The sequence below is a fragment of the Coregonus clupeaformis genome, chromosome 33 (assembly GCF_020615455.1).
Source record: "Coregonus clupeaformis isolate EN_2021a chromosome 33, ASM2061545v1, whole genome shotgun sequence".
In the NCBI taxonomy this organism is placed as follows: Eukaryota; Metazoa; Chordata; class Actinopteri; order Salmoniformes; family Salmonidae; genus Coregonus; species Coregonus clupeaformis.
The window spans coordinates 3,835,068-3,859,569 of record NC_059224.1 but is presented as its reverse complement, the minus strand read 5'-3'; the positions used below and the strand labels follow the sequence as shown (position 1 = coordinate 3,859,569).

At 49.4% G+C, this 24,502-nt stretch overlaps 1 protein-coding gene across 1 annotated transcript in view; it reads left to right on the top strand.

Moving 5' to 3' along the window:
* The window catches only part of LOC121548540 (ryanodine receptor 3), a 128,897-nt gene that overhangs the window by 33,512 nt on the left and 70,883 nt on the right, over positions 1-24,502 (top strand). Inside the window, 12 exon segments of the mRNA XM_045210126.1 lie at positions 3,529-3,755; positions 4,354-4,566; positions 4,727-4,939; positions 5,293-5,470; positions 6,285-6,509; positions 7,367-7,567; positions 11,095-11,197; positions 11,677-11,811; positions 14,864-15,010; positions 15,818-15,944; positions 16,110-16,224; positions 19,146-19,278. Of these exon segments, the coding sequence (XP_045066061.1) occupies positions 3,529-3,755; positions 4,354-4,566; positions 4,727-4,939; positions 5,293-5,470; positions 6,285-6,509; positions 7,367-7,567; positions 11,095-11,197; positions 11,677-11,811; positions 14,864-15,010; positions 15,818-15,944; positions 16,110-16,224; positions 19,146-19,278 (2,017 nt within the window).

Below are 24,502 nucleotides of genomic sequence, written 5' to 3'. Positions count from 1 at the left end.
GGATCCGGATGCGCCAGCACTGGAGCCGAGGTAAACAGGTCCTTCAGCCTCCCAAATGCCCTGTCCGCCTCGGCAGACCACTGCAGACGCACCGGGCCCCCCTTCAAGAGAGACGTGATGGGAGCTGCCACCTGTCCAAAACCCCCGGATAAACCTCCGGTAGTAATTCGCAAACCCCAAAAACTGCTGCACCTCCTTCACAGTGGTTGGTGTTTGCCAATTACGCACGGCTGACACCCGGTCTACCTCCATCTTCACCCCTTGACGCAGACAACCTTTGATACCCCAAAAAGGAGACCGACTCCTGGAAAAACAGACACTTCTCTGCCTTAACATACAGGTCGTGCTCCACCAGCCTCCGCAACACTCTGCGCACCAGGGCCACATGCTCGACACGGGTAGGCGAGTACACGAGAATGTCATCTATGTACACCACGACCCCCTGCCCCTGCATGTCCCTGAAGATCTCATCCACGAATGATTGGAAAACTGACGGAGCGTTCATCAACCCGTATGGCATGACAAGATACTCGTAATGGCCCGAGGTGGTACTAAAGGCTGTCTTCCATTCATCGACCTCCCTGATGCGCACCAAGTTGTACGCGCTCCTGAGATCTAATTTAGTGAAGAAACGCGCCCCATGCAAGGACTCAGTCATGGTCGCAATCAGCGGGAGTGGATAACTGTACTTCACCGTGATCTGATTGAGACCACGGTAATCGATGCATGGGCGCAAACCACCATCCTTCTTCTTCACAAAAAAGAAACTCGAGGATGCAGGGGAAGTGGAAGGCCGTATGTATCCTTGTCTCAGAGATTCGTCTATGTAAGTCTCCATAGCTTTCTTCTCCTCCTGAGACAGAGGATACACATGGCTCCGTGGGAGCGCAGCTCCTGCCTGGAGGTCTATCGCACAATCTCCCCTGCCTATGGGGCGGCAACTGCGTTGCCCTCGACTTACTAAACGCACTAGCCAAATCCCCATACTCAGGGGAACGTGCAATGCGGGCACCTGGTTTGGACTCTCCACCGAGGTAGCCCCCACGGAAACGCCTAAACATCTACCCACACACTGGGCAGACCACTCCATCAGAGCCCTCTCCTGCCACGAAATAGATGGGTTATGGGTACTCAACCAGGGCATGCCCAGCACCACCGGATACGCAGGAGAGTCAATCAGAAATAGCTGAATCATCTCCTGATGACCCCCTGCGCACACATCCTAAGTGGCGCAGTGACCTCCTGATCAAGCCCGCACCCAACGGACGGCTATCTAGGGCATGAACGGGGAAAGGGACATCAACAGGAAGAAGGGGAATCCCTAAAGCTAAACAAAATTTCTTATCAATAAAATTCCCAGCCGCGCCTGAATCTACCAGCGCCTTATGCTGGGAATGAGGTGCTACCTGTGGAAAACTCACAGGCAAACAGAAATGTGCAATAGAGAGCTCTGGGTGAGTGGGGCGCCTACTCACCTGGAAGGAATCCCCAGTGCGGGACCTGTCGTCCTCTCCCCTAGGAGGCCATCCCCAGCACCTAGCCGCGGTGTGTCCTCCCCGACCACAGTTGGTGCAGGGGATGGACCCCCTAGTAAGCCGACCCCTCCTCTCTCTAGCGCCAGCACCCCCGAGCTCCAAGGGACACGGCTCGGAGGCGCTGGAGGGTGAAATGGACGGACCCCCTCGGGAACGTCCGCGGGTAGCTAGTAGGTTATCCAGCCTGATGGACATGTCGACCAACTGGTCGAACGAGAGGCTGGTGTCCCTACAAGCCAGCTCCCGACGGACGTCCCTCTCGTAGACTACACCTGTAGTGATCGACGAGCCCGATCATTCCACCCTGCATCTGCCGCTAGAGTACGGAATTCGAGGGCGAACTCTTGCACACTCCTCCTCCCCTGCCGGAGGAAGACCAGACGCTCCCCCGCCGCTTTCCCCTCCGGGGATGGTCAAACACCGCCCTGAAGCGGCGGGAGAACTCGTCGTACGTGATGGTGTCCGCGTCGATCTTCCTCCACTCCGCGTTGGCCCATTCCAATGCCTTCCCCGGAAAGGCAGGAGATCAGGGCGGACACGCTCTCATGTCCCGAGGGCGCCCGGTGCACGGTGGCCAGGTACAGCTCCACCTGGAGAAGGGAATCCCTGACACCCGGCCGCGGTTCCATCGTAGGACCTCGGGAGCGAGGTCGGACTCCTCGGGGTTCCGGTGCTGGAATGGGCGGACTGGCCGATGGTGCAGGCAGGGGAGGGTGGCGGTGGATGCGTTCCCCAGCCTCGAATGGTGGTGATCACCTCCTGCAGTGCGGTCCCCATCTGCAGGATCTGGTCCCGTTGTTCCCGAACCTGGTCCTCCAGCGTCGTCTGGGCTGCTGCGGCTCCTGCTGATTCCATTTTAAGGTGTGTTATTCTGTCACGCGTGCTGTAGGTGGGTGTAGTGGTGGAATCAAACGCAGGACACCGAAGTATAGTCCAACAGACTTTAGTAACTCTCCAACAAGGAAATTACGAGAACACTTGCCCGTAGGCGAAATAACGCACGAAGGCGAACAAAACAAATGCGCACTACACAGGTGCGTAAACACTCCACGCAGTGGAGGGAAGCTCAACCGAGCGAAATAGCGAACATCAGCCCTACACACGAAAGACAAAGATCAGACAAAAGCAAACGAACATGAAACATACAACGGTGGCAGCTAGTATTCCGGAGACAACGAACGCCGAAGCCTGCCCGAACAAGGGAGAGAGGCAGCCTCGGCCGAAACCGTGACAGCACCAGATCATCAGCAAACAGTAGACATTTCACTTCAGATTCTTTAGGGTGAGGCCGGGTGCTGCAGACTTTTCTAGTGCCCTCGCCAATTCTATGATATATATGTTGAAGAGGGTGGGGCTTAAACTGCATCCCTGTCTCACCCCACGGCCCTGTGGAAAGAAATGTGTATGTTTTTTGCCAATTTTAATCGCACACTTGTTGTTTGTGTACATCGATTTTATAATGTCATATGATTTTCCCCCAACCCCACTTTCCATCAATTGGTATAGCAGACCCTCATGCCTTATTGACTCAAAGCTTTTTCGAAATCAACAAAGCATGAGAAGACTTTGCCTTTGTTTTGGTTTGTTTGTTTGTCAATTAGGGTGTGCAGGGTGAATACGTGGTCTGTCGTACGGTAATTTGGTAAAAAGCCAATTATCTCTCTCTCTCTCTCTCTCTCTCTCTCTCTCTCTCTCTCTCTCTCTATTCAATTCAAAAATCTTTATTGGCATGGTTAAACATATGTTTACATTGCCAAAGCAAGTGAAATAGGAAATAAAGAAAAGTGAAATAAAAAATAAATAGTAAACATTACACTCACAAAAGTTCCAAAGGAATAGAGACATTTCAGATGTCATATTATGGCTATATACAGTGTTGTAATGATGCTCTCTCTCTCTCTCTCTCTCTCTCTCTCTCTCTCTCTCTCTCTCTCTCTCTCTCTCTCTCTCTCTCTCTCTCTCTCTCTCTCTCTCTCTCTCTCTCCCTCCCCAGGACACCATGCCCCTGTCGTCGGCCATCTTTAAGAGTGAGCAGCGTAACCCTGTGCCCCAGTGTCCTCCGCGTCTGGACGTTCAGACTATCGTAGCAGTGCTGTGGAGCCGTATGCCCAACACCTTCCTCACCGTGGAGACTGCCAGGGTCTCAGAGAGACACGGCTGGGTGGTGCAGTGTCTGGAGCCCCTGCAGATGATGGCTGTTCATGTACCTGAGGAAAACAGGTGGCTTATGCACACTTGTGGTTTATTTATATCTGGAATCAATACCTAGCCTCTACCCTTAGGCTTAGACACTTCTCCTAGATTTGAATGGATTTGAAAGGATTAGATGAATGTAGTAATATCTTGTTCATTTATCTTCTGGTGGGCTAATTGGAGTTTTCACTATATTTCCTAAATCCATGTATTGCTTAGCCACTCTCTCTCTCTCTCTTTGCTATCTTCTCTCTCTCTCTCCCCTTCTACTCCCCTCTCTCTCTCTCCCTCCTCCCCCTCCCCTCTCCATCTCTCCCCTTCCACTCCCCTGTACATCTCTCCCTCCTCCCCCCTCCCTCTCCATCTCTCCCCTTCCACTCCCCTCTCTCTCTCTCCCCTTCCACTCCCCTCTCCATCTCTCCCTCCTCCCCCTCCCTCTCCATCTCTCCCCCTTCCACTCCCTCTCCATCTCTCCCCTTCCACTCCCCTCTCCATATCTCCCTCCTCCCCCTCTCTCTCCATCTCTCCCTCCTCCCCCTCCTCTCCATCTCTCCCCCTCCCTCTCCATCTCTCCCTCCTCCCTCCTCCTCCCCTCCTCCCCCTTCTCCCCTCCCCCTCCCCTCAGATGTCTGGACATCCTGGAGCTATCGGAGAATGAGGGTTTGAGGAAGTTCCACTACCACACCCTGAAGCTCTACTGTGCCCTCTGCGCATTGGGCAACACCCGCGTGGCACACGCCCTCTGCTCCCACCTCGACCAATCACAGCTGCTCTACACCATCGACAACCAATACCTATCCGGCATGCTGAGAGAGGGATTCTATAATGTTCTTATGAGGTGGGTGAGGAGTTCATTGGTTGGTGGATGAGGGGTCTTTATAATGAACAAGATGTTTACCCACTATTTTTATTGAAATCTATTATTATGCTGATAATTGATTGGTTAAATGACTGACTGTTTAATGGATTGATTGGTTGGTCTATGTACCTACCACCAGCATCCACCTGGAGACAGCGAAGGAGGCACGCCTGATGATGAACAACGAGTTTATCATCCCTGTGACTGATGAGACGCGCTCCATCAAGCTGTTCCCTGACGAGTCCAAGAGACACTCTCTACCCGGTGTAGGCCTCAGCACCTCTCTGAAACCACGCCTCAACTTCTCCCCTCTCTCCTTCATCACCACCAAGAAGCAGCAGCGTCTCCACAGGTCAGAGTTTTACTACTTTAACTTCACTTGTATAGTACTTTTCTGTCAAGTTGTAATGCTTTCAGACTTCGGCTCACATACTATTTGAAGTCATTTGAAATACTTAATCTGGGCTTGATTGAGCTTGGCTGGCTTAATGGACCAATAGAATAGTGACAAAACTGTAAACCCCGCCCATCTGGTGATCTAGACAGACAAGAGCAAACGCTTAAAGTATTTGCAAGATTTCAGGCAATATTTCTGCTACAGGTTTAGTTTTTTACTACTTTGACATTTTTATAGTGTTATACTGATACACTTGGGTACGACAAATGCACTATAAATAAAATACATTATTATAATGATTCCACCAGTCCCCAGATCCCCCTGGGCATCCTGAAGGAGAAGGCCATCAGTATGCTGACTGAGGCGGTGCAGGGAGGAGGCAGTCACATCAGAGACCCAGTAGGGGGCAGTGTGGAGTACCAGTTTGTCCCCATCCTCAAGCTGATCGGGACCCTGCTGATCATGGGGGTTCTCACCAGCGAGGAGGTGAGGTTAAAATCAGTTGGTATGGTGTGTGAGTGTGGCGCTAGCAACGCCAGGGTCCTATTCACTAGGAGCGAAACGAAAGTAAAACGGACTGGAACAGTTCTGCTTCGGTGTGTACTAATGAAAACAACCCAGGGTTCTGGGTTTAATTCCCGATGGGGTGACATATACGAAAAATGGATGTACTGACTGTGCTGTAAGTGGCTTTGGATAAATATAGTGTCTGTTAAATGGCATATACAGGCAACTGGCAAAATAAAGGAAACACCAACATAAAGTGTCTTAATAGGGCGTTGGGCCACCACGAGCCAGAACAGCTTCAATGCGCCTTGGTATAGATTATACACGTGTCTAGAGCTCTATTGGAGGGATGTGACACCATTCTTCAACCAGAAATTCCATAATTTGGTGTTTTTGTTGATGGTGATGGAAAACACTGTCAAAGGCGCCGCTCCAGAATCTCCCGTAAGTGTTCAATTGGGTTGAGATCTGGTGACTGAGCATATGGTTTACATCGTTTTCATACTCATAAAACCATTCAGTGACCACTCGTGCCCTGTAGGTGGGGGGCATTGTCATCCTATGGGGACATAGCCATGGTAGCCAAAATAATGGCCTGCCCAGCATTTTTAAACATGACCCTAAGCATGATGGAATGTTAATTGCTTAATTAACTCAGGAACCACACCTGTGTGGAAACACCTGCTTTCAATATACTTTGTATCCCTCATTTACTCAAGTGTTTCCTTTATTTTGGCAGTTAAATGTATAGGATGTATATTTGAATTATGTGTCGTGTTTTTCCATGTACTAGGTGAGGCTGATCCTGCTCCTCATCGAGCCCAACGTGTTCGGGGAGCCAGAGGAGGAGGAGGCGAAGGTGGAGGAGGTGGAGGCAGCAGCGGGAGGAGGAGAGAAGGAGGAGGTGAGCAGCAACGAGGTGAAGGCTGTGGAGGCTGGTGAGGAGGAGACCAAGGAGGTCAAACCGCCCGTGAAGGGACTGCTGGAGAAGACACTGCCTGAGTCTGTCAAACGACAGGTAGGAGAGAGCGCGCGCACACACACACACACTCAGTTTCTCACACACTGGCAGAGTTGGTGAAGTCCCAGGCGTTCAGTCCCAGGCGTTCAGTCCCAGGCGTTCAGTCCCAGGCGTTCAGTCCCAGGCGTTCAGTCCCAGGCGTTCAGTCCCAGGCGTTCAGTCCCAGGTGTTCAGTCCCAGCTAAATGGATTGTTAGGAAATTGATGCCAATAGTAAAGTGGCTACAGAAGCGTTGAACAGTTTTGCGGGGCCCCCCACAAGGTCTGCGCTAATCTCATGCTATTTTACACATTTTGCCATGAGGCTGAGAAAACGTTGCTGTTTTAGAGCTAATTTCCTGCTATTCTACAAATTTTGCCATTAGGCAGAGAGAAAATGTTGCAGTTTGAAAGCTAATTTCCTCTAATTGTACACATTTTTTTCATGGCTTATGACGTGTTCATATACTGTCTGAAATAACTGTGGGGCCCTCTGCCTTACGAGGGCTGCGGGGATGTGTGCTACGACAATGAGTGGCTGGCTACTCAATCAAATTGAATGTACCAGCAAAATCGTTACCAGCAAAACGACTATCAACAAAAACATAAACTGTACTGAATAACATTTTGGTGATCAGATTAAACCATAATTAGTACATCACATGTAACACAAGTAGGTGTGTACTAACTATAGTACTGTACTTTATATGATACTGACTGGAATAACCCTCTCTACTAGATGTTTGAACATCAACTTTATCTCTCTCAAGTCTACTAGACAATTCACAACTCAATTCAGAATTGAGCCCAACCCTGTTGTGTACTGCACTGTACTGTCCATGATCCAACATGATCTAACTCTCTCTTCTCTGCTAGATGTGTGAGCTGCTGCACTACTTCTGTGACTGTGAGTTGAAGCAGCGCATCGAGGCCATCGTGTCCTTCTCAGACAGCTTTGTGTCCAAGCTGCAGTACAATCAGAAGTTCAGGTACAACGAGCTGATGTTGGCCCTCAACATGTCTGCTGCCGTCACCGCCAAGAAGACCAAGGAGTTCAGATCGCCTCCACAGGAACAGGTACTGTTGTCGTCTTTCTTGTCGTTTTGCACAAAACCTACCAACATTCAACCATGTTGTTAAGAAGAAGCCGTTGTTCTGTTTTGTTTTTCATCATTCTTGACATTTGGCAGACATTCTTATCTAGTATCAGAATCAGAAAAAAAAATTGTCATTCAACAATCTTGATAGAAATTTGAAAAAGGCAAAAACTGCCATAAAATACTGTAAGGTCTCCTAAAGTAAAACCTTCTTTTAAAACATTTCTGAAATGAATGAGCTACGATTCAAAATTCAAGCACAGCAAGAACCCCAAAAATACCAAAAGGCAGGGCCCCGTTTGACCCTTCTAAAACCTTAAATCAAGACAGACAGATGCCTCTGGTACTCAGATACCCTGCCTTACGAAAATATCCCCCACAAGGTTTTCTCATTTTCACAACAACAGATGTTGGACTAATCAGTCTCAAACAACCCAGCCTCTCTCAGTTGTCCCTGGTGGCAGCTGTACTGATATTAGGTTCCTTCAGCTTGGGCGTTGAGTCGAACTGTAAATGCTCTGTCAACGCATCACATCTAGGATCAGATTACCCTTACCCTAATCCTATTCTTAACCATTACGGGAATGCAGAAATATCTAGCCCTGTGTCCGTGGTTTTGAATAACTTGTGAATACAGCTCAGCAGTTTAAAGGTGCAGCAATAGAACTTGTAAATGGAATGGATCTGAGGGTTGCTTTAGCAGGTGTGTCGGTAATGTTCAAATGTCGTTCGAAGGTAAGAAGATCCAGCACACTGCACTTGCAAAGTGTCATGCTTCTACTTTTATTTGTATAGAACAGCAGGAGAGGCACAGAGGTAGTCGGGCTCTCAGACACTTAGAACCAATGTCTATGATCTATTAAACCTCCATGTAACGGTTTCTCTTTCCTTCTGTGCCTGGGAGCTGAGTAGGAGAACATTAGAGAGAGAGAACACCTCACACCAACACACACACACACACACACACACACACACACACACACACACACACACACAGGATCTCAAGCACAGACATACACACACACATCTAAAACTTCCAGTTTCCAGGCCAGTCTTTAACCCAGTACAGCTCCTGTTTACACAATACAAGAGTGAGTCAGACTGTAATTAGACCTGCCCGTTAGCGCACACACACACACACACACACACACACACACACACTGCTCTCCTGTTCACACTTCTAATAGCACTCCCCAACAGCTGCTAAGCCTATGCTGATCAATCTCTCTCCTGCTAGCTGCCCTTTCTCAGTTATCAAAGACACTGATCTGTGTTTCAGAAGCAAAATGTTTGACACTGGTGTTTACCTACTCACTTCACTACACTGCTACCTAGAACCTAAAAGGGTTCTTCTGCAGTCCCCTGTTAGGTTCTAACTCTCATCTCTCCAAGATGTCAGAATGAGTGATAACAGGTGTATGAACTGTGCCTACCTTGTTTTTGGTGCCGGCTCCTGTTTCACTGATTCGGACTCTCTAGTTTGACTGTATGTCGTGGTGAATCCCATCGACAACGCCAACTGTTAGGTTTTGAAACTCACGGGACAGCTAGTCAAAGCTCAAACCAAGTTTATTCACCCACTGGGTTAAACAGCTGCATAAGACAAAGACATGTTTCCATCAGCACATATATTTATACCCTCCTACTAGGCGGAGTCTCCTCCTTGCACATCTGGACAGCCAATACATTTCCGTTGCTAGGCAGGAACTTAAATGGTGACTGTTCCTTCTCACTTCATCTGACCTGACCTCGGCCCGAATTCCTCACTCCTCCCTAATCCACGGCTGTCCAACCTTATCAGTGACTGAAACCAGCCTGTTGCCCATCTCCTCTCTAAAGGATACATGAGATTTAACAATAACGTTCCGACAGAATGGAACATTTCTGCACTCCCTTTCTCCCTCAGTAGATTTCCATACACCCAGTTATAATATGGTAACAAGAGGGTTCTACATGGAAACCAAAATGGTTCTACCTGGAACCAAAAAGGGTTCTACCTGGAACCAAAAAGGGTTCTACCTGGAACCAAAAAGGGTTCTACCTGGAACCAAAAAGGGTTCCCTTTTGGAAACCTTTTTTCTAAGAGTGTACTCACCAAGACCTCTTTATTTTTCACTATATTTTATTTAGAAGCGGTAGTGCCAGAAATAGAATCAAAACATTGGCAACATCCTCGAAGCCCGGAGAAGGGACTCAATTACGTTTATAGTGAGTCTCTTTTATAGTTAGCACTAGCCTCTCCACATATAGCTAGTTACCATATGTGGTGTGTAGCAGGTGTTTGTTCCAATGGTCTTATTACTGTAGCCTCCTGGTAAAAAGCTTTCCACACAATAGGATGAGAATCTATCTCCTCATAGCATCCTCTATAAATGATATCTCCAAGCTAGAGGTAAAACCATCCAGACCAATCTCCTCTTCATTCATCAAACAGATGTGATCTAGGGAGAATCTCCTGGCCTGTCTGACTCACTGTAATGATGCTGCGCTGTAGGGATGGCCTCTCAGTTTCTCTGTCTGAGTCTCTCTCTGTGGGATGGCCTCTCAGTTTCTCTGTCTGAGTCTCTCTCTGTGGGATGGCCTCATCAGTTTCACTGTCTGTCTCTCTCTGTGGGATGACCTCTCAGTTTCTCTGTCTGAGGCTCTCTCTGTGGGATGGCCTCTCAGTTTCTCTGTCTGAGTCTCTCTCTGTGGGATGGCCTCATAGTTTCTCTGTCTGAGTCTCTCTCTGTGGGATGGCCTCTCAGTTTCTCTGTCTGAGTCTCTCTCTGTGGGATGGCCTCATAGTTTTTCTGTCTGAGTCTCTCTCTGTGGGATGGCCTCATAGTTTCTCTGTCTGAGTCTCTCTCTGTGGGATGGCCTCTCAGTTTCTCTGTCTGAGTCTCTCTCTGTGGGATGGCCTCTTAGTTTTTCTGTCTGAGTCTCTCTGTGGGATGGCCTCATAGTTTCTCTGTCTGAGTCTCTCTCTGTGGGATGGCCTCTCAGTTTCTCTGTCTGAGTCTCTCTCTGTGGGATGGCCTCTCAGTTTCTCTGTCTGAGTCTCTGTCTGTGGGATGGCCTCTCAGTTTCTCTGTCTGAGTCTCTCTCTGTGGGATGGCCTCATAGTTTCTCTGTCTGAGTCTTTCTCTGTGGGATGGCCTCTCAGTTTCTCTGTCTGAGTCTCTCTCTGTGGGATGGCCTCTCAGTTTCTCTGTCTGAGTCTCTCTCTGTGGGATGGCCTCTCAGTTTCTCTGTCTGAGTCTCTCTCTCTGTGGGATGGCCTCTCAGTTTCTCTGTCTGAGTCTCTCTCTGTGGGATGGCCTCTCAGTTTCTCTGTCTGAGTCTCTCTCTGTGGGATGGCCTCTCAGTTTCTCTGTCTGAGTCTCTCTCTGTGGGATGGCCTCTCAGTTTCTCTGTCTAAGCTCTCTCCTCCCTCCCTCCCTCCTCCCTCCCTCCCTCCCTCCCTCCCTCCCTCCCTCTCCCTCTCTCCCTCCCTCTCTCCCTCTCTCCCTCTCTCCCTCCTTATAGATCAACATCCTGTTAAACTTTGCTGCTGGGGAGGACTGTCCCTGTCCTGAAGAGATTCAGGAGGACCTCTACAAATTTCATGATGAGCTGAGACTGCACTGCGGTACGATGTCCACACACACACCACACACATACATGGGCGCACACACGCATATGCAGAAGCACATGCACATGCACACAGACACAGACACACACACACACACACACACACACACACATACACAGACACACATACACACTGACAGTTAAAAGAGTAATCCTAATTTGAGATGCAGGCACATACAGTAACTCACAGATCTCCCATTGACATCAAATCAATACATCATTTCAGTTATTCATTCAAAAGTTCATCCAAAAGTTACAATGGCTCCTACATGACATGATGATTCTTGACCGGCATGAGTATCAATCAATAGGTTCACAGGTTCAATAGTGATGGGAATATGTTAACTGTAATAATAAACTCTAGGTCTACCAAAGAGCACTACATGAACCTCTATGTCGCAGTGTGATGGAGACACCTGAGTTAAAATCCTCCTCCCAGTCCGCCTTTCATATTTGTTTCTGTCTCTGTCCCTGCAGGCATCCCAGTGGAGGAGGAGGAGGGGGAAGAGGACACGTCCGTAAAGGGTCGTCTGCTGGCCATGCTCTATAAGGTCAAGGGACCGCCCAAGAAAGTAGAGGAGGAGCCTACAGAGCAGGAACAAGCTCCTCCCAGTAAGATACTCACTGTCCCTCTGTCTTTGTGTAAACCAAGGTAACACATTAACGTGACAAAATGCCATACATATTCAGTCAGCTGTACTTGAGAGATATTTTAAACACGCTCGTCACTTATCTGATCGACGCACCGATATTACAGTTGGACTGTGTGAAATGTTTAACGCTTGGTGCTATAGGTTCTCGCCCTCAGTTCTGCAATATTGAAGAGTTACATTAGTAGACTCATTTTGACTTCCCTGTAGGTCATAATCTTTAATCTCATATTAACCTCATACTCAACCTCACTAATGACAGCAGATATTATTATTCTGTAAGATATCTATAAAATGTATTGTTCCCCCCCACAACACTACAGAAGCTCTAGAACATGCAACCAGTCTGTTCCCAGCAGCTCAACAACAACCTCCGCTCACAACTCCACAGCACCACTCCAGAGATTCTGTTTAAAACGGAGGAAACTTCCTCTCTGTTATTTGGCTACACACAAACCCTCATTGGCAGAGAAAATATCTAAATAGGTGGCTCTGCTCATTTGTAGTCAGGCCGCAGGGTGTTTTTGGACAGCCTCACTTCTGAAAACAGGGGTGGAGTAGAGGTGGAGTAGAGGTGGAGCAGATGTACTGTGTGTGTGTGTGTGTGTGTGTGTGTGTGAGAGCGCTGTGACTCCACTCAGCTCCCGGGGTAGGGTTCTGTCTGCCAACCAGCTTTCATTTACACCAATTAGACTGATGTTACTGCTCCACCTCAACATCACAGTTCACTAAATGAAGTACAAACTTCAAAATGAAAGCGGTAATGATATATTAATTTCAGAAAATAGTGTGAATAGTTTATTTCTTTGTTTGTATGTAGTTGTTTGTTTACATTATTATTATTTATATATATATATATATATATATGTACTGTATATAGTTTGGAGCTTACAGTTACTTGTAAAGTTCTTGGGGTTGGTTTTGGATGTTGTGTGCTTTGCTTTTGTACCTTGATCAGTATACTTCCTTCCCAATCCAAAGTCAAGACTAACCTTGGTCATTGGTGCTTCCCACCAGGGACCTACAGTAACGTAGCTACAGCTGTTGGTGTACCAGGAACAGACTGGTCAGTTTTCCCCCAGGCACTCCCACCATGAGTGTTGAAGGACAATCAGAAGTTAGACACTTATAATCGAGGCAATCTATTGGTTGCAGGAGAAAAAAATAAAAGTTCATTATCTGTTGAGGGACAGTTCTAATGACAAGGTACTTCACATTCCCATCTAGGCCAGCCTCATCGACTTAATTACAAAACGTACAGATCAAGTTTCAGATGAGGATGGAGGGGGATTCAGGGGGTTTAAGGAGGAAGTCTACATTGGGTAGAGGAGAGGAGGGGGAGGAGAGGAGGAAGGTGAGGGGGGAAGAGAGACAAAAGAAGAGGAGAGGAGGGGGAGGAGAAAGAGAGGGAGAGGAGGAGAGGAGAGAGGAGAGAGGAGAGGGAGAGAGGAGGGGGAGAGAGGAGGGGGGAGAGGAGAGAGGGAGAGACAGGGAGGGGGGAGAGAGAGAGAGGAGAGGGGAGAGAGGAGGAGGGGGGAGGGGAGAAAGGAGAGGGGGAGAGGGGGAGAGAGGAGAGGGGAGAGATGAGAGAGGGAGAGAGGAGAGAGGGGGAGAGGAGAGGGGGAGAGGGAGAGAGGAGAGGGGGAGAGAGGAGAGAGGGATAGAGAGGAGAGGGGAGAGAGGAGAGGGAGAGGGAGAGGGAGGAGAGAGGAGGGAGAGGGAGAGGGAGAGAGAGGAGAGGGGGAGAGAGAAGAGGGGGGAGAGGGGGAGAGGGGGAGAGAGGAGAGGGGGAGAGGAGAGGGAGAGAGGAGAGGAGGGAGAGGGGAGAGGGAGAGGAGAGAGGGGAGAGAGGAGAGGGGGAGAGGGGGAGAGGGAGAGAGGAGAGGGGGAGAGGGGAGACGGGAGAGAAGAGAGGGGAGAGAGAGGAGAGGGGGAGAGAGGAGAGGGGGAGAGGAGAGGGGGGAAGAGAGGAGAGGGAGAGGGGAGAGAGGAGAGGAGGGGAGAGGAGAGGGGAAGAGAGTGAGGAGAGGGAGATGAGAGGGAGAGGGGGGAGAGGGGAGAGAGAGGAGAGAGGAGAGGGAGAGAGGAGAGGGGAGAGGGGAGAGAGAGGAGAGAGGAGAGGGGAGAGAGGAGGGGGGAGAGAGGAGAGGGGGAGAGGGGAGAGAGAGGAGAGGGGAGAGGGGAGCGTGTGTGTGTTTGTGTGTGTGTGTTTGTGTGTGTGTGTGTGTGTGTTTGTGTGTGTGTGTGTGTGTGTATATATGTATTGATTCGGCCCAAGAATATAATAACATATCACAGTGAACCTTCTGACTGTTCTATCCCCTGGCCATCAGACTGTTTGTTATTTTTAAAAATTTTTCTAAAAGGTGTTTTTGCTTTGTCATTATGGGGTATGGTGTGTAAATTGATGAGGAAAAAAATATATTTAATCAATTTTAGAATAAGTCTGTAACGTAACAAAATGTGGAAAAGTCAAGGGTTCTGAATACCTTCCGAAGAGTGTACACACCTTGGCCGTCTCGGATCTTACAGACCACACACCCCCACCCCCAATATATATATATATTTATTTTGAGTTGCATTTTGTTTGTTAACATAATAACTGAGAGACCAAGTATTATCAATGTTTCATGGGTCATAGACGGGAATGATCAGGAGAACTGCAGCTCAACGGCTTCATCTGTATGCACACGGAGTGGTCAGCTCTTGTAGAGCACGACCAGCTATCCCTCAGCCTAATCAAGCACTGACTCCCCATGAAGTCCAGCCATTTTCTTAGAGCAAATGGCATATTGCATAAATATAATATGCGCCCTAGAAAGTGGAAAGAGTTGTTTCTCACAGGATGTGGAGAGTACACATATTGACTAGATTTGAAATAATTAACTTCATTCTTCCATTCTCCAGCCAACCTGAAGGAGTTCAGCCAGACCATGGCTACGGAGTATCCAGGACCCAGAGCTGCTGTTACTACTGTACGATTAAATAGATTACACACTCTGATCTCCCCTCAGCCAATCTGAAGGAGTTGATCAGCCAGTCCATGGCAAGCTGGGCTCAGGAGTGCAGCATCCAGGACCCAGAGCTGGTTCGTGTGATGTTCAGCCTGCTGAGACGTCAGTACGACGGCATCGGAGCGCTGCTGAGGGCCATGAAGAAGAGTATGTACTGGATCCTTGTGTCACATAGCCATACAGATTGCAAATCTAACTTTTGTCCCTTACTTGTAACAGGTTACACCATCGCTGCTATGTCAGTACAGGACTGTCCAGTCTAACTTTTGTCCCTTACTTGTAACAGGTTACACCATCGCTGCTATGTCAGTACAGGACTGTCCAGTCTAACTTTTGTCCCTTACTTGTAACAGGTTACACCATCGCTGCTATGTCAGTAAGGACTGTCCAGTCTAACTTTTGTCCCTTACTTGTAACAGGTTACACCATCGCTGCTATGTCAATACAGGACTGTCCAGTCTAACTTTTGTCCCTTACTTGTAACAGGTTACACCATCGCTGCTATGTCAGTACAGGACTGTCCAGTCTAACTTTTGTCCTTACTTGTAAACAGGTTACACCGGCTGCTATGTCAGTACAGGACTGTCCAGTCTAACTTTTGTCCTTACTTGTAACAGGTTACACCATCGCTCGCTATGTCAGTACAGGACTGTCCAGTCTAACTTTTGTCCCTTACTTGTAACAGGTTACACCATCGCTAGCTATGTCAGTACAGGACTGTCCAGTCTAACTTTTGTCCCTTACTTGTAACAGGTTACACCATCGCTGCTATGTCAGTACAGGACTGTCCAGTCTAACTTTTGTCCCTTACTTGTAACAGGTTACACCATCGCTGCTATGTCAGTACAGGACTGTCCAGTCTAACTTTTGTCCCTTACTTGTAACAGGTTACACCATCGCTGCTATGTCAGTACAGGACTGTCCAGTCTAACTTTTGCCCATTGCTATTACCAGGTTACACCATCTCTGCTGCGTCAGTACAAGACTGTGTCAACCTCCTGGCCTCTCTGGGCCAGATCAGATCACTGCTGTCTGTACGCATGGGGAAAGAAGAGGAGAAACTCATGATCGACGGACTGGGGTGAGAGAGGAGAGGAGGGTGTGGGTGTGTATGTGTGTGTGCATTTAGTATTATTGTAATGATCCATACATCCACAATATTGGTTTTTTTGATCGTGTTTAGTTCAACTATGAAGCAACCGTTATCTCAGATAATTAGCTTGGCCTGGCCTCTGTGTGTTTTCAGTGACATAATGAACAACAAGGTGTTCTACCAGCACCCCAACCTAATGAGAGTCCTGGGGATGCACGAGACTGTCATGGAGGTCATGGTCAACGTGTTGGGAGGAGACAAGTCACAGGTACTGTACCTCAATAGTCTAAAGAGGAGACAAGTCACACGTACTGGACCTCAATAGTCTAAAGAGGAGACAAGTCACAGGTACTGGACCTCAATAGTCTAAAGAGGAGCCAAGTCACACGTACTGGACCTCAATAGTCCTCGTCTAGTTACAGTTACTGGACTGTTGTGTCGTCAGCAAACTTAATGATGGTGTTGGAGTCGTGCTTGGCTACGCAGTTGTGGGTGTACAGGAGGGGACTAAGCACTCACCCCTGAGGGGCCCCAGTGTTGAAGATCAGTGTGGCAGATGTGTTGTTGCCTACCTTTACCACCTGGGGGCGGCCCTTCAGGAAGTCCAGGATCCAGTTGCAGAGGGAGGTGTTTAGTCCCAGGGTCCTTAGCATATTGATGAGCTTTGAGGGCACTATGGTGTTGAATGATGATCTCTGAATAGTCAATGAATAGCATTCTCACGTAGGTGTTCCTCTTGTCCAGGTGGGAAAGGGCAGTGTGGAGTGCAATAGAGATTGCATCATCTGTGGAGGTATGCAAACTGGAGTGGGTCTAGGGTTTCTGGGATAATGGTGTTGATGTGAGCCATGATCAGCCTTTCAAAGCACTTCATGGCTACAGACGTGAGTGCTACGGGTCGGTAGTCATTTAGGCAGGTTATCTTAGTGTTCTTGGGCACAGGGACTATGGTGGTCTGCTTGAAACATGTTGGTATTACAGACTCAGTCAAGGACAGGTTGAAAATGTCAGTGAAGACACTTTCCAGTTGGTCAGCGCATGCTCGGAGTACACGTCCTGGTAATCCGTCTGGCCCTGTGGCCTTACATTTTTACATTTTTGTCATTTAGCAGACGCTCTTATCCAGAGCGACTTACAGTTAGTGAGTGCATACATATATATATTTTTTTCATACTGGTCCCCCGTGGGAAATGAACCCACAACCCTGGCGTTGCAAATGCCATGCTCTACCAACTGAGCTACACGGGCCTTGTGAATGTTGACCTGCTTAAAAGTCATACTCACATCGGATATGGAGAGCGTGATCACATAGTCATCCGGAACAGCTGATGCTCTCATGCATGCTTCAGTGTTGCTTGCCTCGAAGTGAGCATAGAAGTGATTTAGCTCGTCTTGTAGGCTCGTGTCACTGGGCAGCTCGCGGCTGTGCTTCCCTTTGTAGTCTGTAATAGTTTGCAAGCCCTGCCACATCCGACGAGTGTCGGAGCCGGTGTAGTACGATTCAATCTTAGTCCTGTATTGACTCTTTGCCTGTTTGATGGTTCGTTCGGAGGGCATAGCAGGATTTCTTATAAGCATCCGGGTTAGAGTCCCGCTCCTTGAAAGCGGCAGCTCTACCCTTTAGCTCAGTGTGGATGTCGCCTGTAATCCATTGCTTCTGGTTGGGGTATGTACGTACGGTCACTGTGGGGACGACGTCATCGATGCACTTATTGATGAACAGTCCTGTAGCTTAGCATCTGCGTCATCTGACCACTTCCTTATTAACCAAGTAACTGGTGCTTCTTGCTTTAGTTTTAGGATAGAATTATGTCAGTGTATGTCAGTGTGTGTGTGTCCCTTTGTGTGTGTATTCAGTGCCCCATATGGACCACCAAAGTCATCGCTTGTAGGCAGGTTTAAGCATATGTCAGATTTACAGTTCTTTCTGAAGGACTGTCTTGTAATGCTGTCACTGGTCCTTTGAGCTGGGGGCTGTTTTTAACAATGATTCAATAACATGACTGGAGCTCCATCCAAAACAAACACAGTCTAGATCTTGATCATTTACATTCAAGTCATTTAGCAGACGCTCTTATCCAGAGCGACTTACAAATTGGTGCATTCAACTTATCACTCTCTAGGACAAATCTCCCATTGACATGGAATTCATTCAAATGTTTATCAAGTTACAATCCTATCTGCAATCCATCTTTTTTTTTTTATCAATAAATGTTACTTGGCCCTTGTGAAAATATGTGTGATATTTTTTTCTGGGGGGCTTAGCATAAGAGAAAGAATAACAAATTGACTAATAATGTAATATTCTATACTGAGCAAAAATCTAAACGCAACATGCAACAATTTCAACGATTTTACTGAGTTACAGTTCATATAAGTAAATCAGTCAATTGAAATACACTGTAAATTCATTAGGCCCTAATCTATGGATTTCACATGACTGGGCAGGGACGCAGCCACAGGTGGGCCTGGGAGGGCATAGGCCCACCCACTTGGGAGCAAGGTCCACCCACTGGGGAGCCAGGCCCAGCCAATCAGAATGAGTTTTCCCCACAAAAGGGCTTTATTACAGACAGAAATACTCCCCAGTTTCCTCAGCTGTCCGGGTGGCTGGTCTCAGACGATCCCGCAGGTGAAGAAGCCGGATGTGGAGGTCCTGGGCTGGCGTGATTACACGTGGTCTGTGGTTGTGAGGCCGGTTGGACGTACTGCCAAATTCTCTATAACGATGTTGGAAACAGTTTATGATAGAGAAATGAACATTCAATTCACCAGCAACAGCTCTGGTGGACATTCCTGCAGTCAGCATGCCAATTGCACACTCCCTCAAAACTTGAAACATTTGTGAGATTGTGATGTGTGACAAAACTGCACAGTTTAGAGTGGCCTTTTATTGTCCCCAGCATAAGGTGCACCTGTGTAATGATCATGCTGTTTAATCAGCTTCTTGATATGCCACACCTGTCAGGTGGATGGATTATCTTGGCAAAGGAGAAATGCTCACTAACAGGGATGTAAACACATTTGTGCACGAATTTTGAGATAAATACGTTTCTTGTGTAAATGGAACATTTCTGGGATATTTCATGAAACATGGGACCAACACTTTACATGTTGCGTTTATATTTTTTGTTCAGTATATTGTATGCTTAAAAGTTAACATAACATGTTTTCCCTCTTCCTCTTTAGGAGATAGCGTTTCCCAAGATGGTTGCCAGCTGCTGTCGGTTCCTGTGTTACTTCTGTCGTATCAGCCGACAGAACCAGAAGGCCATGTTCGACCACCTCAGTTACCTACTGGAGAACAGCTCTGTCGGACTGGGTGGGTAGAGAGGGAGGGAGGGATGGAGAGGTAGAAGGCCATGTTCGACCACCTCAGTTACCTACTGGAGAACAGCTCTGTCGGACTGGGTGGGTAGAGAGGGAGGGAGGGATGGAGAGGTAGAAGGCCATGTTCGACCACCCCAGCTACCTCCCGGAGAACAGCTCTGTTGGACTGGGTGGGTAGAGAGGGAGGGAGGGATGGAGAGTAGAAGGCCTCGACCACCTCAGTTACCTACTGGAGAACAGCTCTGTTGGACTGGGTGGGTAGAGAGGGAGGGAGGATGGAGAGGTAGAAGGCCATGTCCGACCACCCCAGCTACCTACTGGAGAACAGAGCTCTGTCGGACTGGGTGGGTAGAGAGGGAGGGAGGGATGGAGAGGTAGAAGGCCGAGTGTTCGACCACCTCAGTTACCTACTGAGAACAGCTCTGTCGGACTGGGTGGGCAGAGAGGGAGGGAGGGATGGAGAGGTAGAAGGCCATGTTCGACCACCTCAGTTACCTACTGGAGAACAGCTCTGTCGGACTGGGTGGGTAGAGAGGGAGGGAGGGATGGAGAGGTAGAAGGTTATGTTCGACCACCTCAGCTACCTACGGGAGAACAGCTCTGTCGGACTGGGTGGGTAGAGCGGGAGGGGAGGGATGGAGAGGTAGAAGGCCATGTTCGACCACCTCAGTACCTCTGGAGAACAGCTCTGGTCGGACTGGGTGGGTAGAGAGGGAGGGAGGAGGATGGAGAGGTAGAAGGCCGATGTTCGACCAACCTCAGCTACCTACCGGAGAACAGCTCTGTCGGACTGGGTGGGTAGAGAGGGAAAGGGAGGGATGGAGAGGTAGAAGGCGATCGACCACCTCAGTTACCTACTGGGGAACAGCTCTGGTCGGACTGGGTGGGTAGAGAGAGGAGGGAGGGATGGAGAGGTAGAAGGCCAGTGTTCGACCACCTCAGCTACCTACTGAGAACAGCCCTGATGGACTGGGTGGGTAGAGAGGGAGGGAGGGATGGAGAGGTAGAAGATGTCGACCACCAGTACCTACTGGAGAACAGCTCGGTCGGACTGGGTGGGTAAGAGGGAGGGAGGGATGGAGAGAGGTAGAAGGCCATGTTTGACCACCTCAGTTACCTACTGGAGAACAGCTCTGTCGGACTGGGTGGGTAGAGAGGGAGGGAGGGATGGAGAGGTAGAAGGCCATGTTCGACCACCTCAGTTACCTACTGGAGAACAGCTCTGTCGGACTGGGTGGGTAGAGAGGGAGGGAGGGATGGAGAGGTAGAAGGCCATGTTCGACCACCTCAGTTACCTACTGGAGAACAGCTCTGTCGGACTGGGTGGGTAGAGAGGGAGGGAGGGAGGGAGAGAGGTAGAAGGCCATGTAACCGACCACCCCAGTTAACTGGAGAACAGCTCTGCCGGACTGGGTGGGTAGAGAGGGGGGGAGGGATGGAGAGGTAGAAGGCCGAGGTTCGACCACCTCAGTTACCTACTGGAGAACGGGCTCTGTCGGACTGGGTGGGTAGAGAGGGAGGGAGGGATGGGGAGGCAGAAGGAACATGTTACCACCTCAGCTACCACTGGAGAGCAGCTCTGTCGGACTGGGTGGGTAGAGAGGGAGGGAGGGATGGAGAGGTAGAAGGCCATGCTCGACCACACCCAGCTACCTACTGGAGAACAGCTCTGTCGGACTGGGTGGGTAACAGGAGAGAGGGGAAGGTGGCACAGAGAGAGAGGGAGGGAGCGAGGGTGAGGGAGGGAGGGAGTGGGAAGGAAGGAAGGAAGGAAGGAAGGAAAGGGAGGGAAGGAAGGAAGGAAGGAAGGAAGGAAGGAAGAAGGAAGGGAAGGAAGGAAGGAAGGAAGGAAGGAAGGAAGGAAGGAAGGAAGGAAGGAAGGAAGGAAGGAAGGAAGGAAGGAAGGAAGGAAGGAAGGAGAGAGAGAGAGGGGCACCTCAGCAGCCTAATGGAGAACAGCAGAGTTGGACTGCTCTGTCACTGTTCTGCTAACAAGGAGAGAAGGAAGGAGGGCATAGTGAGAGAGGACAAACATATGGAAGAGAGGAGCGAGGGAACGGTGGCAGAGAGAGAGAAAGGGCAGTATGGGCCTGGTCTGGGTTAGTAATAATGTGTACACTGTCCCCTCTGTTTGTGGGACAACACACTGCATGGGCTCTGTCTCCCCTGAGGAGCTCTGGGACAAAGGATACAGAGACAGAAGGGAGGAGGAATGGCATTGGGAGAATGACAATCAGATAGTGAGGGACAGAGAGAAGGAGCAGTAACACTTTGAGCTCTGTTCTGTCTTTCCTGCTAGCAAAACACAGGAGGGAGAGTTAGCAGTAAACAGAGAGGAGAGAGGTGATGGACAGAGGGAATGAGAGACTGAGAGGGCACAGTTTGGCTTCATTAGAGGACTCATCTGTCCCCTTTACTAGAGGACTCAGCTGTACCCTTTACTAGAGGACTCAGCTGTCCCCTTCACTAGAGGACTCGAAGCTGTCCCCTCCACTAGAGGGGACTCAGCTGTCTCATCTCACTAGAGGACTCAGCTGTCCCCTTCACTAGAGGACTCAGCTGTCCCCTTCACTAGAGGACTCAGCTGTCCCCTTCACTAGAGGACTCAGCTGTCCCCTTCACTAGAGGACTCAGCTGTACCCTTTACTAGAGGACTCAGCTGTCCCCTTCACTAGAGGACTCAGCTGTCCCCTTCACTAGAGGACTCAGCTGTCTCATTCACTAGAGGACTCAGCTGTCCCCTTCACTAGAGGACTCAGCTGTCCACTTCACTAGAGGACTCAGCTGTCCCCTTCACTAGAGGAGGATTACAAACAGGTAGAGGACAGAGGGATTAAGATGTCAAAGAGAGAGTGATGGAGAGGGGAAGGTGATAGAGAGAGAGAGTTGGAGAGGGGAAGGTGATAGAGAGAGAGAGAGTTGGAGAGGGGAAGGTGATAGAGAGAGAGAGAGATGGAGAGGGAAGGTGGAGTAGAGAGAGAGGATGGAGAGGGGAAGGTGATAGAGAGAGAGAGTGATGGAGAGGGAAGGTGATAGAGAGAGAGTGATGGAGAGGGGGAAGGTGATAGAGAGAGAGGGATGGAGAGGGGAAGATAATAGAGAGAGTGATGGAGAGGGAAGGAGATAGAGAGAGAGGGATGGAGAGGGGAAGATGATAGAGAGAGAGATGGAGAGGGGAAGGTGATAGAGAGAGTGATGGAGAGGGGAAGGTGGATAGAGAGAGTGATGGAGAGGGGAAGGTGAGAGAGAGAGAGATGGAGAGGGGAAGGTGATAGAGAGAGAGTGATGGAGAGGGGAAGGTGATAGAGAGAGAGATGGAGAGGGGCAGGAGAGAGAGAGAGAGGGATGGAGAGGGGAAGGTGATAGAGAGAGAGTGATGGAGAGGGGAAGGTGATAGAGAGAGAGAGATGGAGAGGGGAAGGTGATAGAGAGAGGGTGATGGAGAGGGGAAGGTGATAGAGAGAGAGAGATGGAGAGGGGAAGGTGATAGAGAGAGAGGGATGGAGAGGGGAAGGTGATGGAGAGGGGAAGGTGATAGAGAGAGAGGGATGGAGAGGGGAAGGTGATAGAGAGAGGGTGATGGAGAGGGGAAGGTGATAGAGAGAGAGAGGGATGGAGAGGGGAAGGTGATGGAGAGAGAGGGATGGAGAGGGGAAGGTGATAGAGAGAGGGTGATGGAGAGGGGAAGGTGATGGAGAGGGGAAGGTGATAGAGAGAGAGGGATGGAGAGGGGAAGGTGATGGAGAGGGGAAGGTGGATAGAGAGAGAGAGGATGGAGAGGGGAAGATGATAGAGAGAGGGTGATGGAGGAGGGAAGGGTAGAGAGAGAGAGGGATGGAGAGGGGAAGGTGATAGAGAGAGAGAGATGGAGAGGGGAAGGTGATGGAGAGAGAGGGATGGAGAGGGGAAGGTGATAGAGAGAGAGAGATGGAGAGGGGAAGGTGATAGAGAGAGAGAGGGATGGAGAGGGGAAGGTGATGGAGAGGGGAAGGAGATAGAGAGAGAGGGATGGAGAGGGGGAGGTTGATAGAGAGAGGGTGATGGAGAGGGAAGGTGATAGAGAGAGAGAGTGATGGAGAGGGGGAAGGTGATGGGAGAGAGAGGGGATGGAGAGGGGAAGGATAGAGAGAGGGTGATGAGAGGGGAAGGTGATGGAGAGGGAAGGTGATAGAGAGAGAGGGATGAGAGGGGAAGGTGATGGAGAGGGGAAGGTGATAGAGAGAGAGGGATGGAGAGGGGAAGATGATAGAGAGAGGGTGATGGAGAGGGGAAGGTGATAGAGAGAGAGGGATGGAGAGGGGAAGGTGATAGAGAGAGTGAGATGAGAGGTGGGAAGGTGATGAGAGAGAGGGATGGAGAGGGGAAGGTGATAGAGAGAGAGAGATGAGAGGGAGGGTGATAGAGAGAGAGGGATGGAGAGGGGGAGGAAGGGGAGCAGAGAGAGAGAAGATGGAGAGGGGAAGGAGATAGAGAGAGAGGGATGGAGAGGGGAAGGTGGGATAGAGAGAGAGAGATGGAGAGGGAGGATAGAGAGAGAGAGATGAGAGGGGGAAGGTGATAGAGAGAGAGATGGAGAGGGGAAGGTGATAGAGAGAGAGAGAGATGGAGAGGGGAAGGTGATAGAGAGAGAGAGAGATGGAGAGGGGAAGGTGATAGAGAGAGAGTGATGGAGAGGGGAAGGTGATAGAGAGAGAGAGATGGAGAGGGGAAGGTGATAGAGAGAGAGAGATGGAGAGGGGAAGGTGATAGAGAGAGAGAGAGAGAGATGGAGAGGGGAAGGTGATAGAGAGAGAGATGGAGAGGGGAAGGTGAGTAGAGAGAGAGAGAGATGGAGAGGGGAAGGTGATAGAGAGAGAGAGAGATGGAGAGGGAAAGGTGATAGAGAGATGGAGAGGGAAGGCGATAGAGAGAGCGAAGTGGAGAGGGGAAGGTGGGATAGAGAGAGAGAGAGATGAGAGAGGGCAGAGAGAGAGAGATGGAGAGGGGAGGTGATAGAGAGAGAGAGTTGGAGAGGGGAAGGATAGAGAGAGAGGGATGGAGAGGGGGAAGGTGATAGAGAGAGAGAGTTTGGGAGGGAAGGAGATAGAGAGAGAGAGATGAGAGGGGAAGGTGATAGAGAGAGAGAGAGGTGCGAGAGGGGAAGGTGATAGAGAGAGAGTTGGAGAGGGGAAGGGTGATAGAGAGAGAGAGAGGGAGGGGAAGTGGAATAGAGAGAG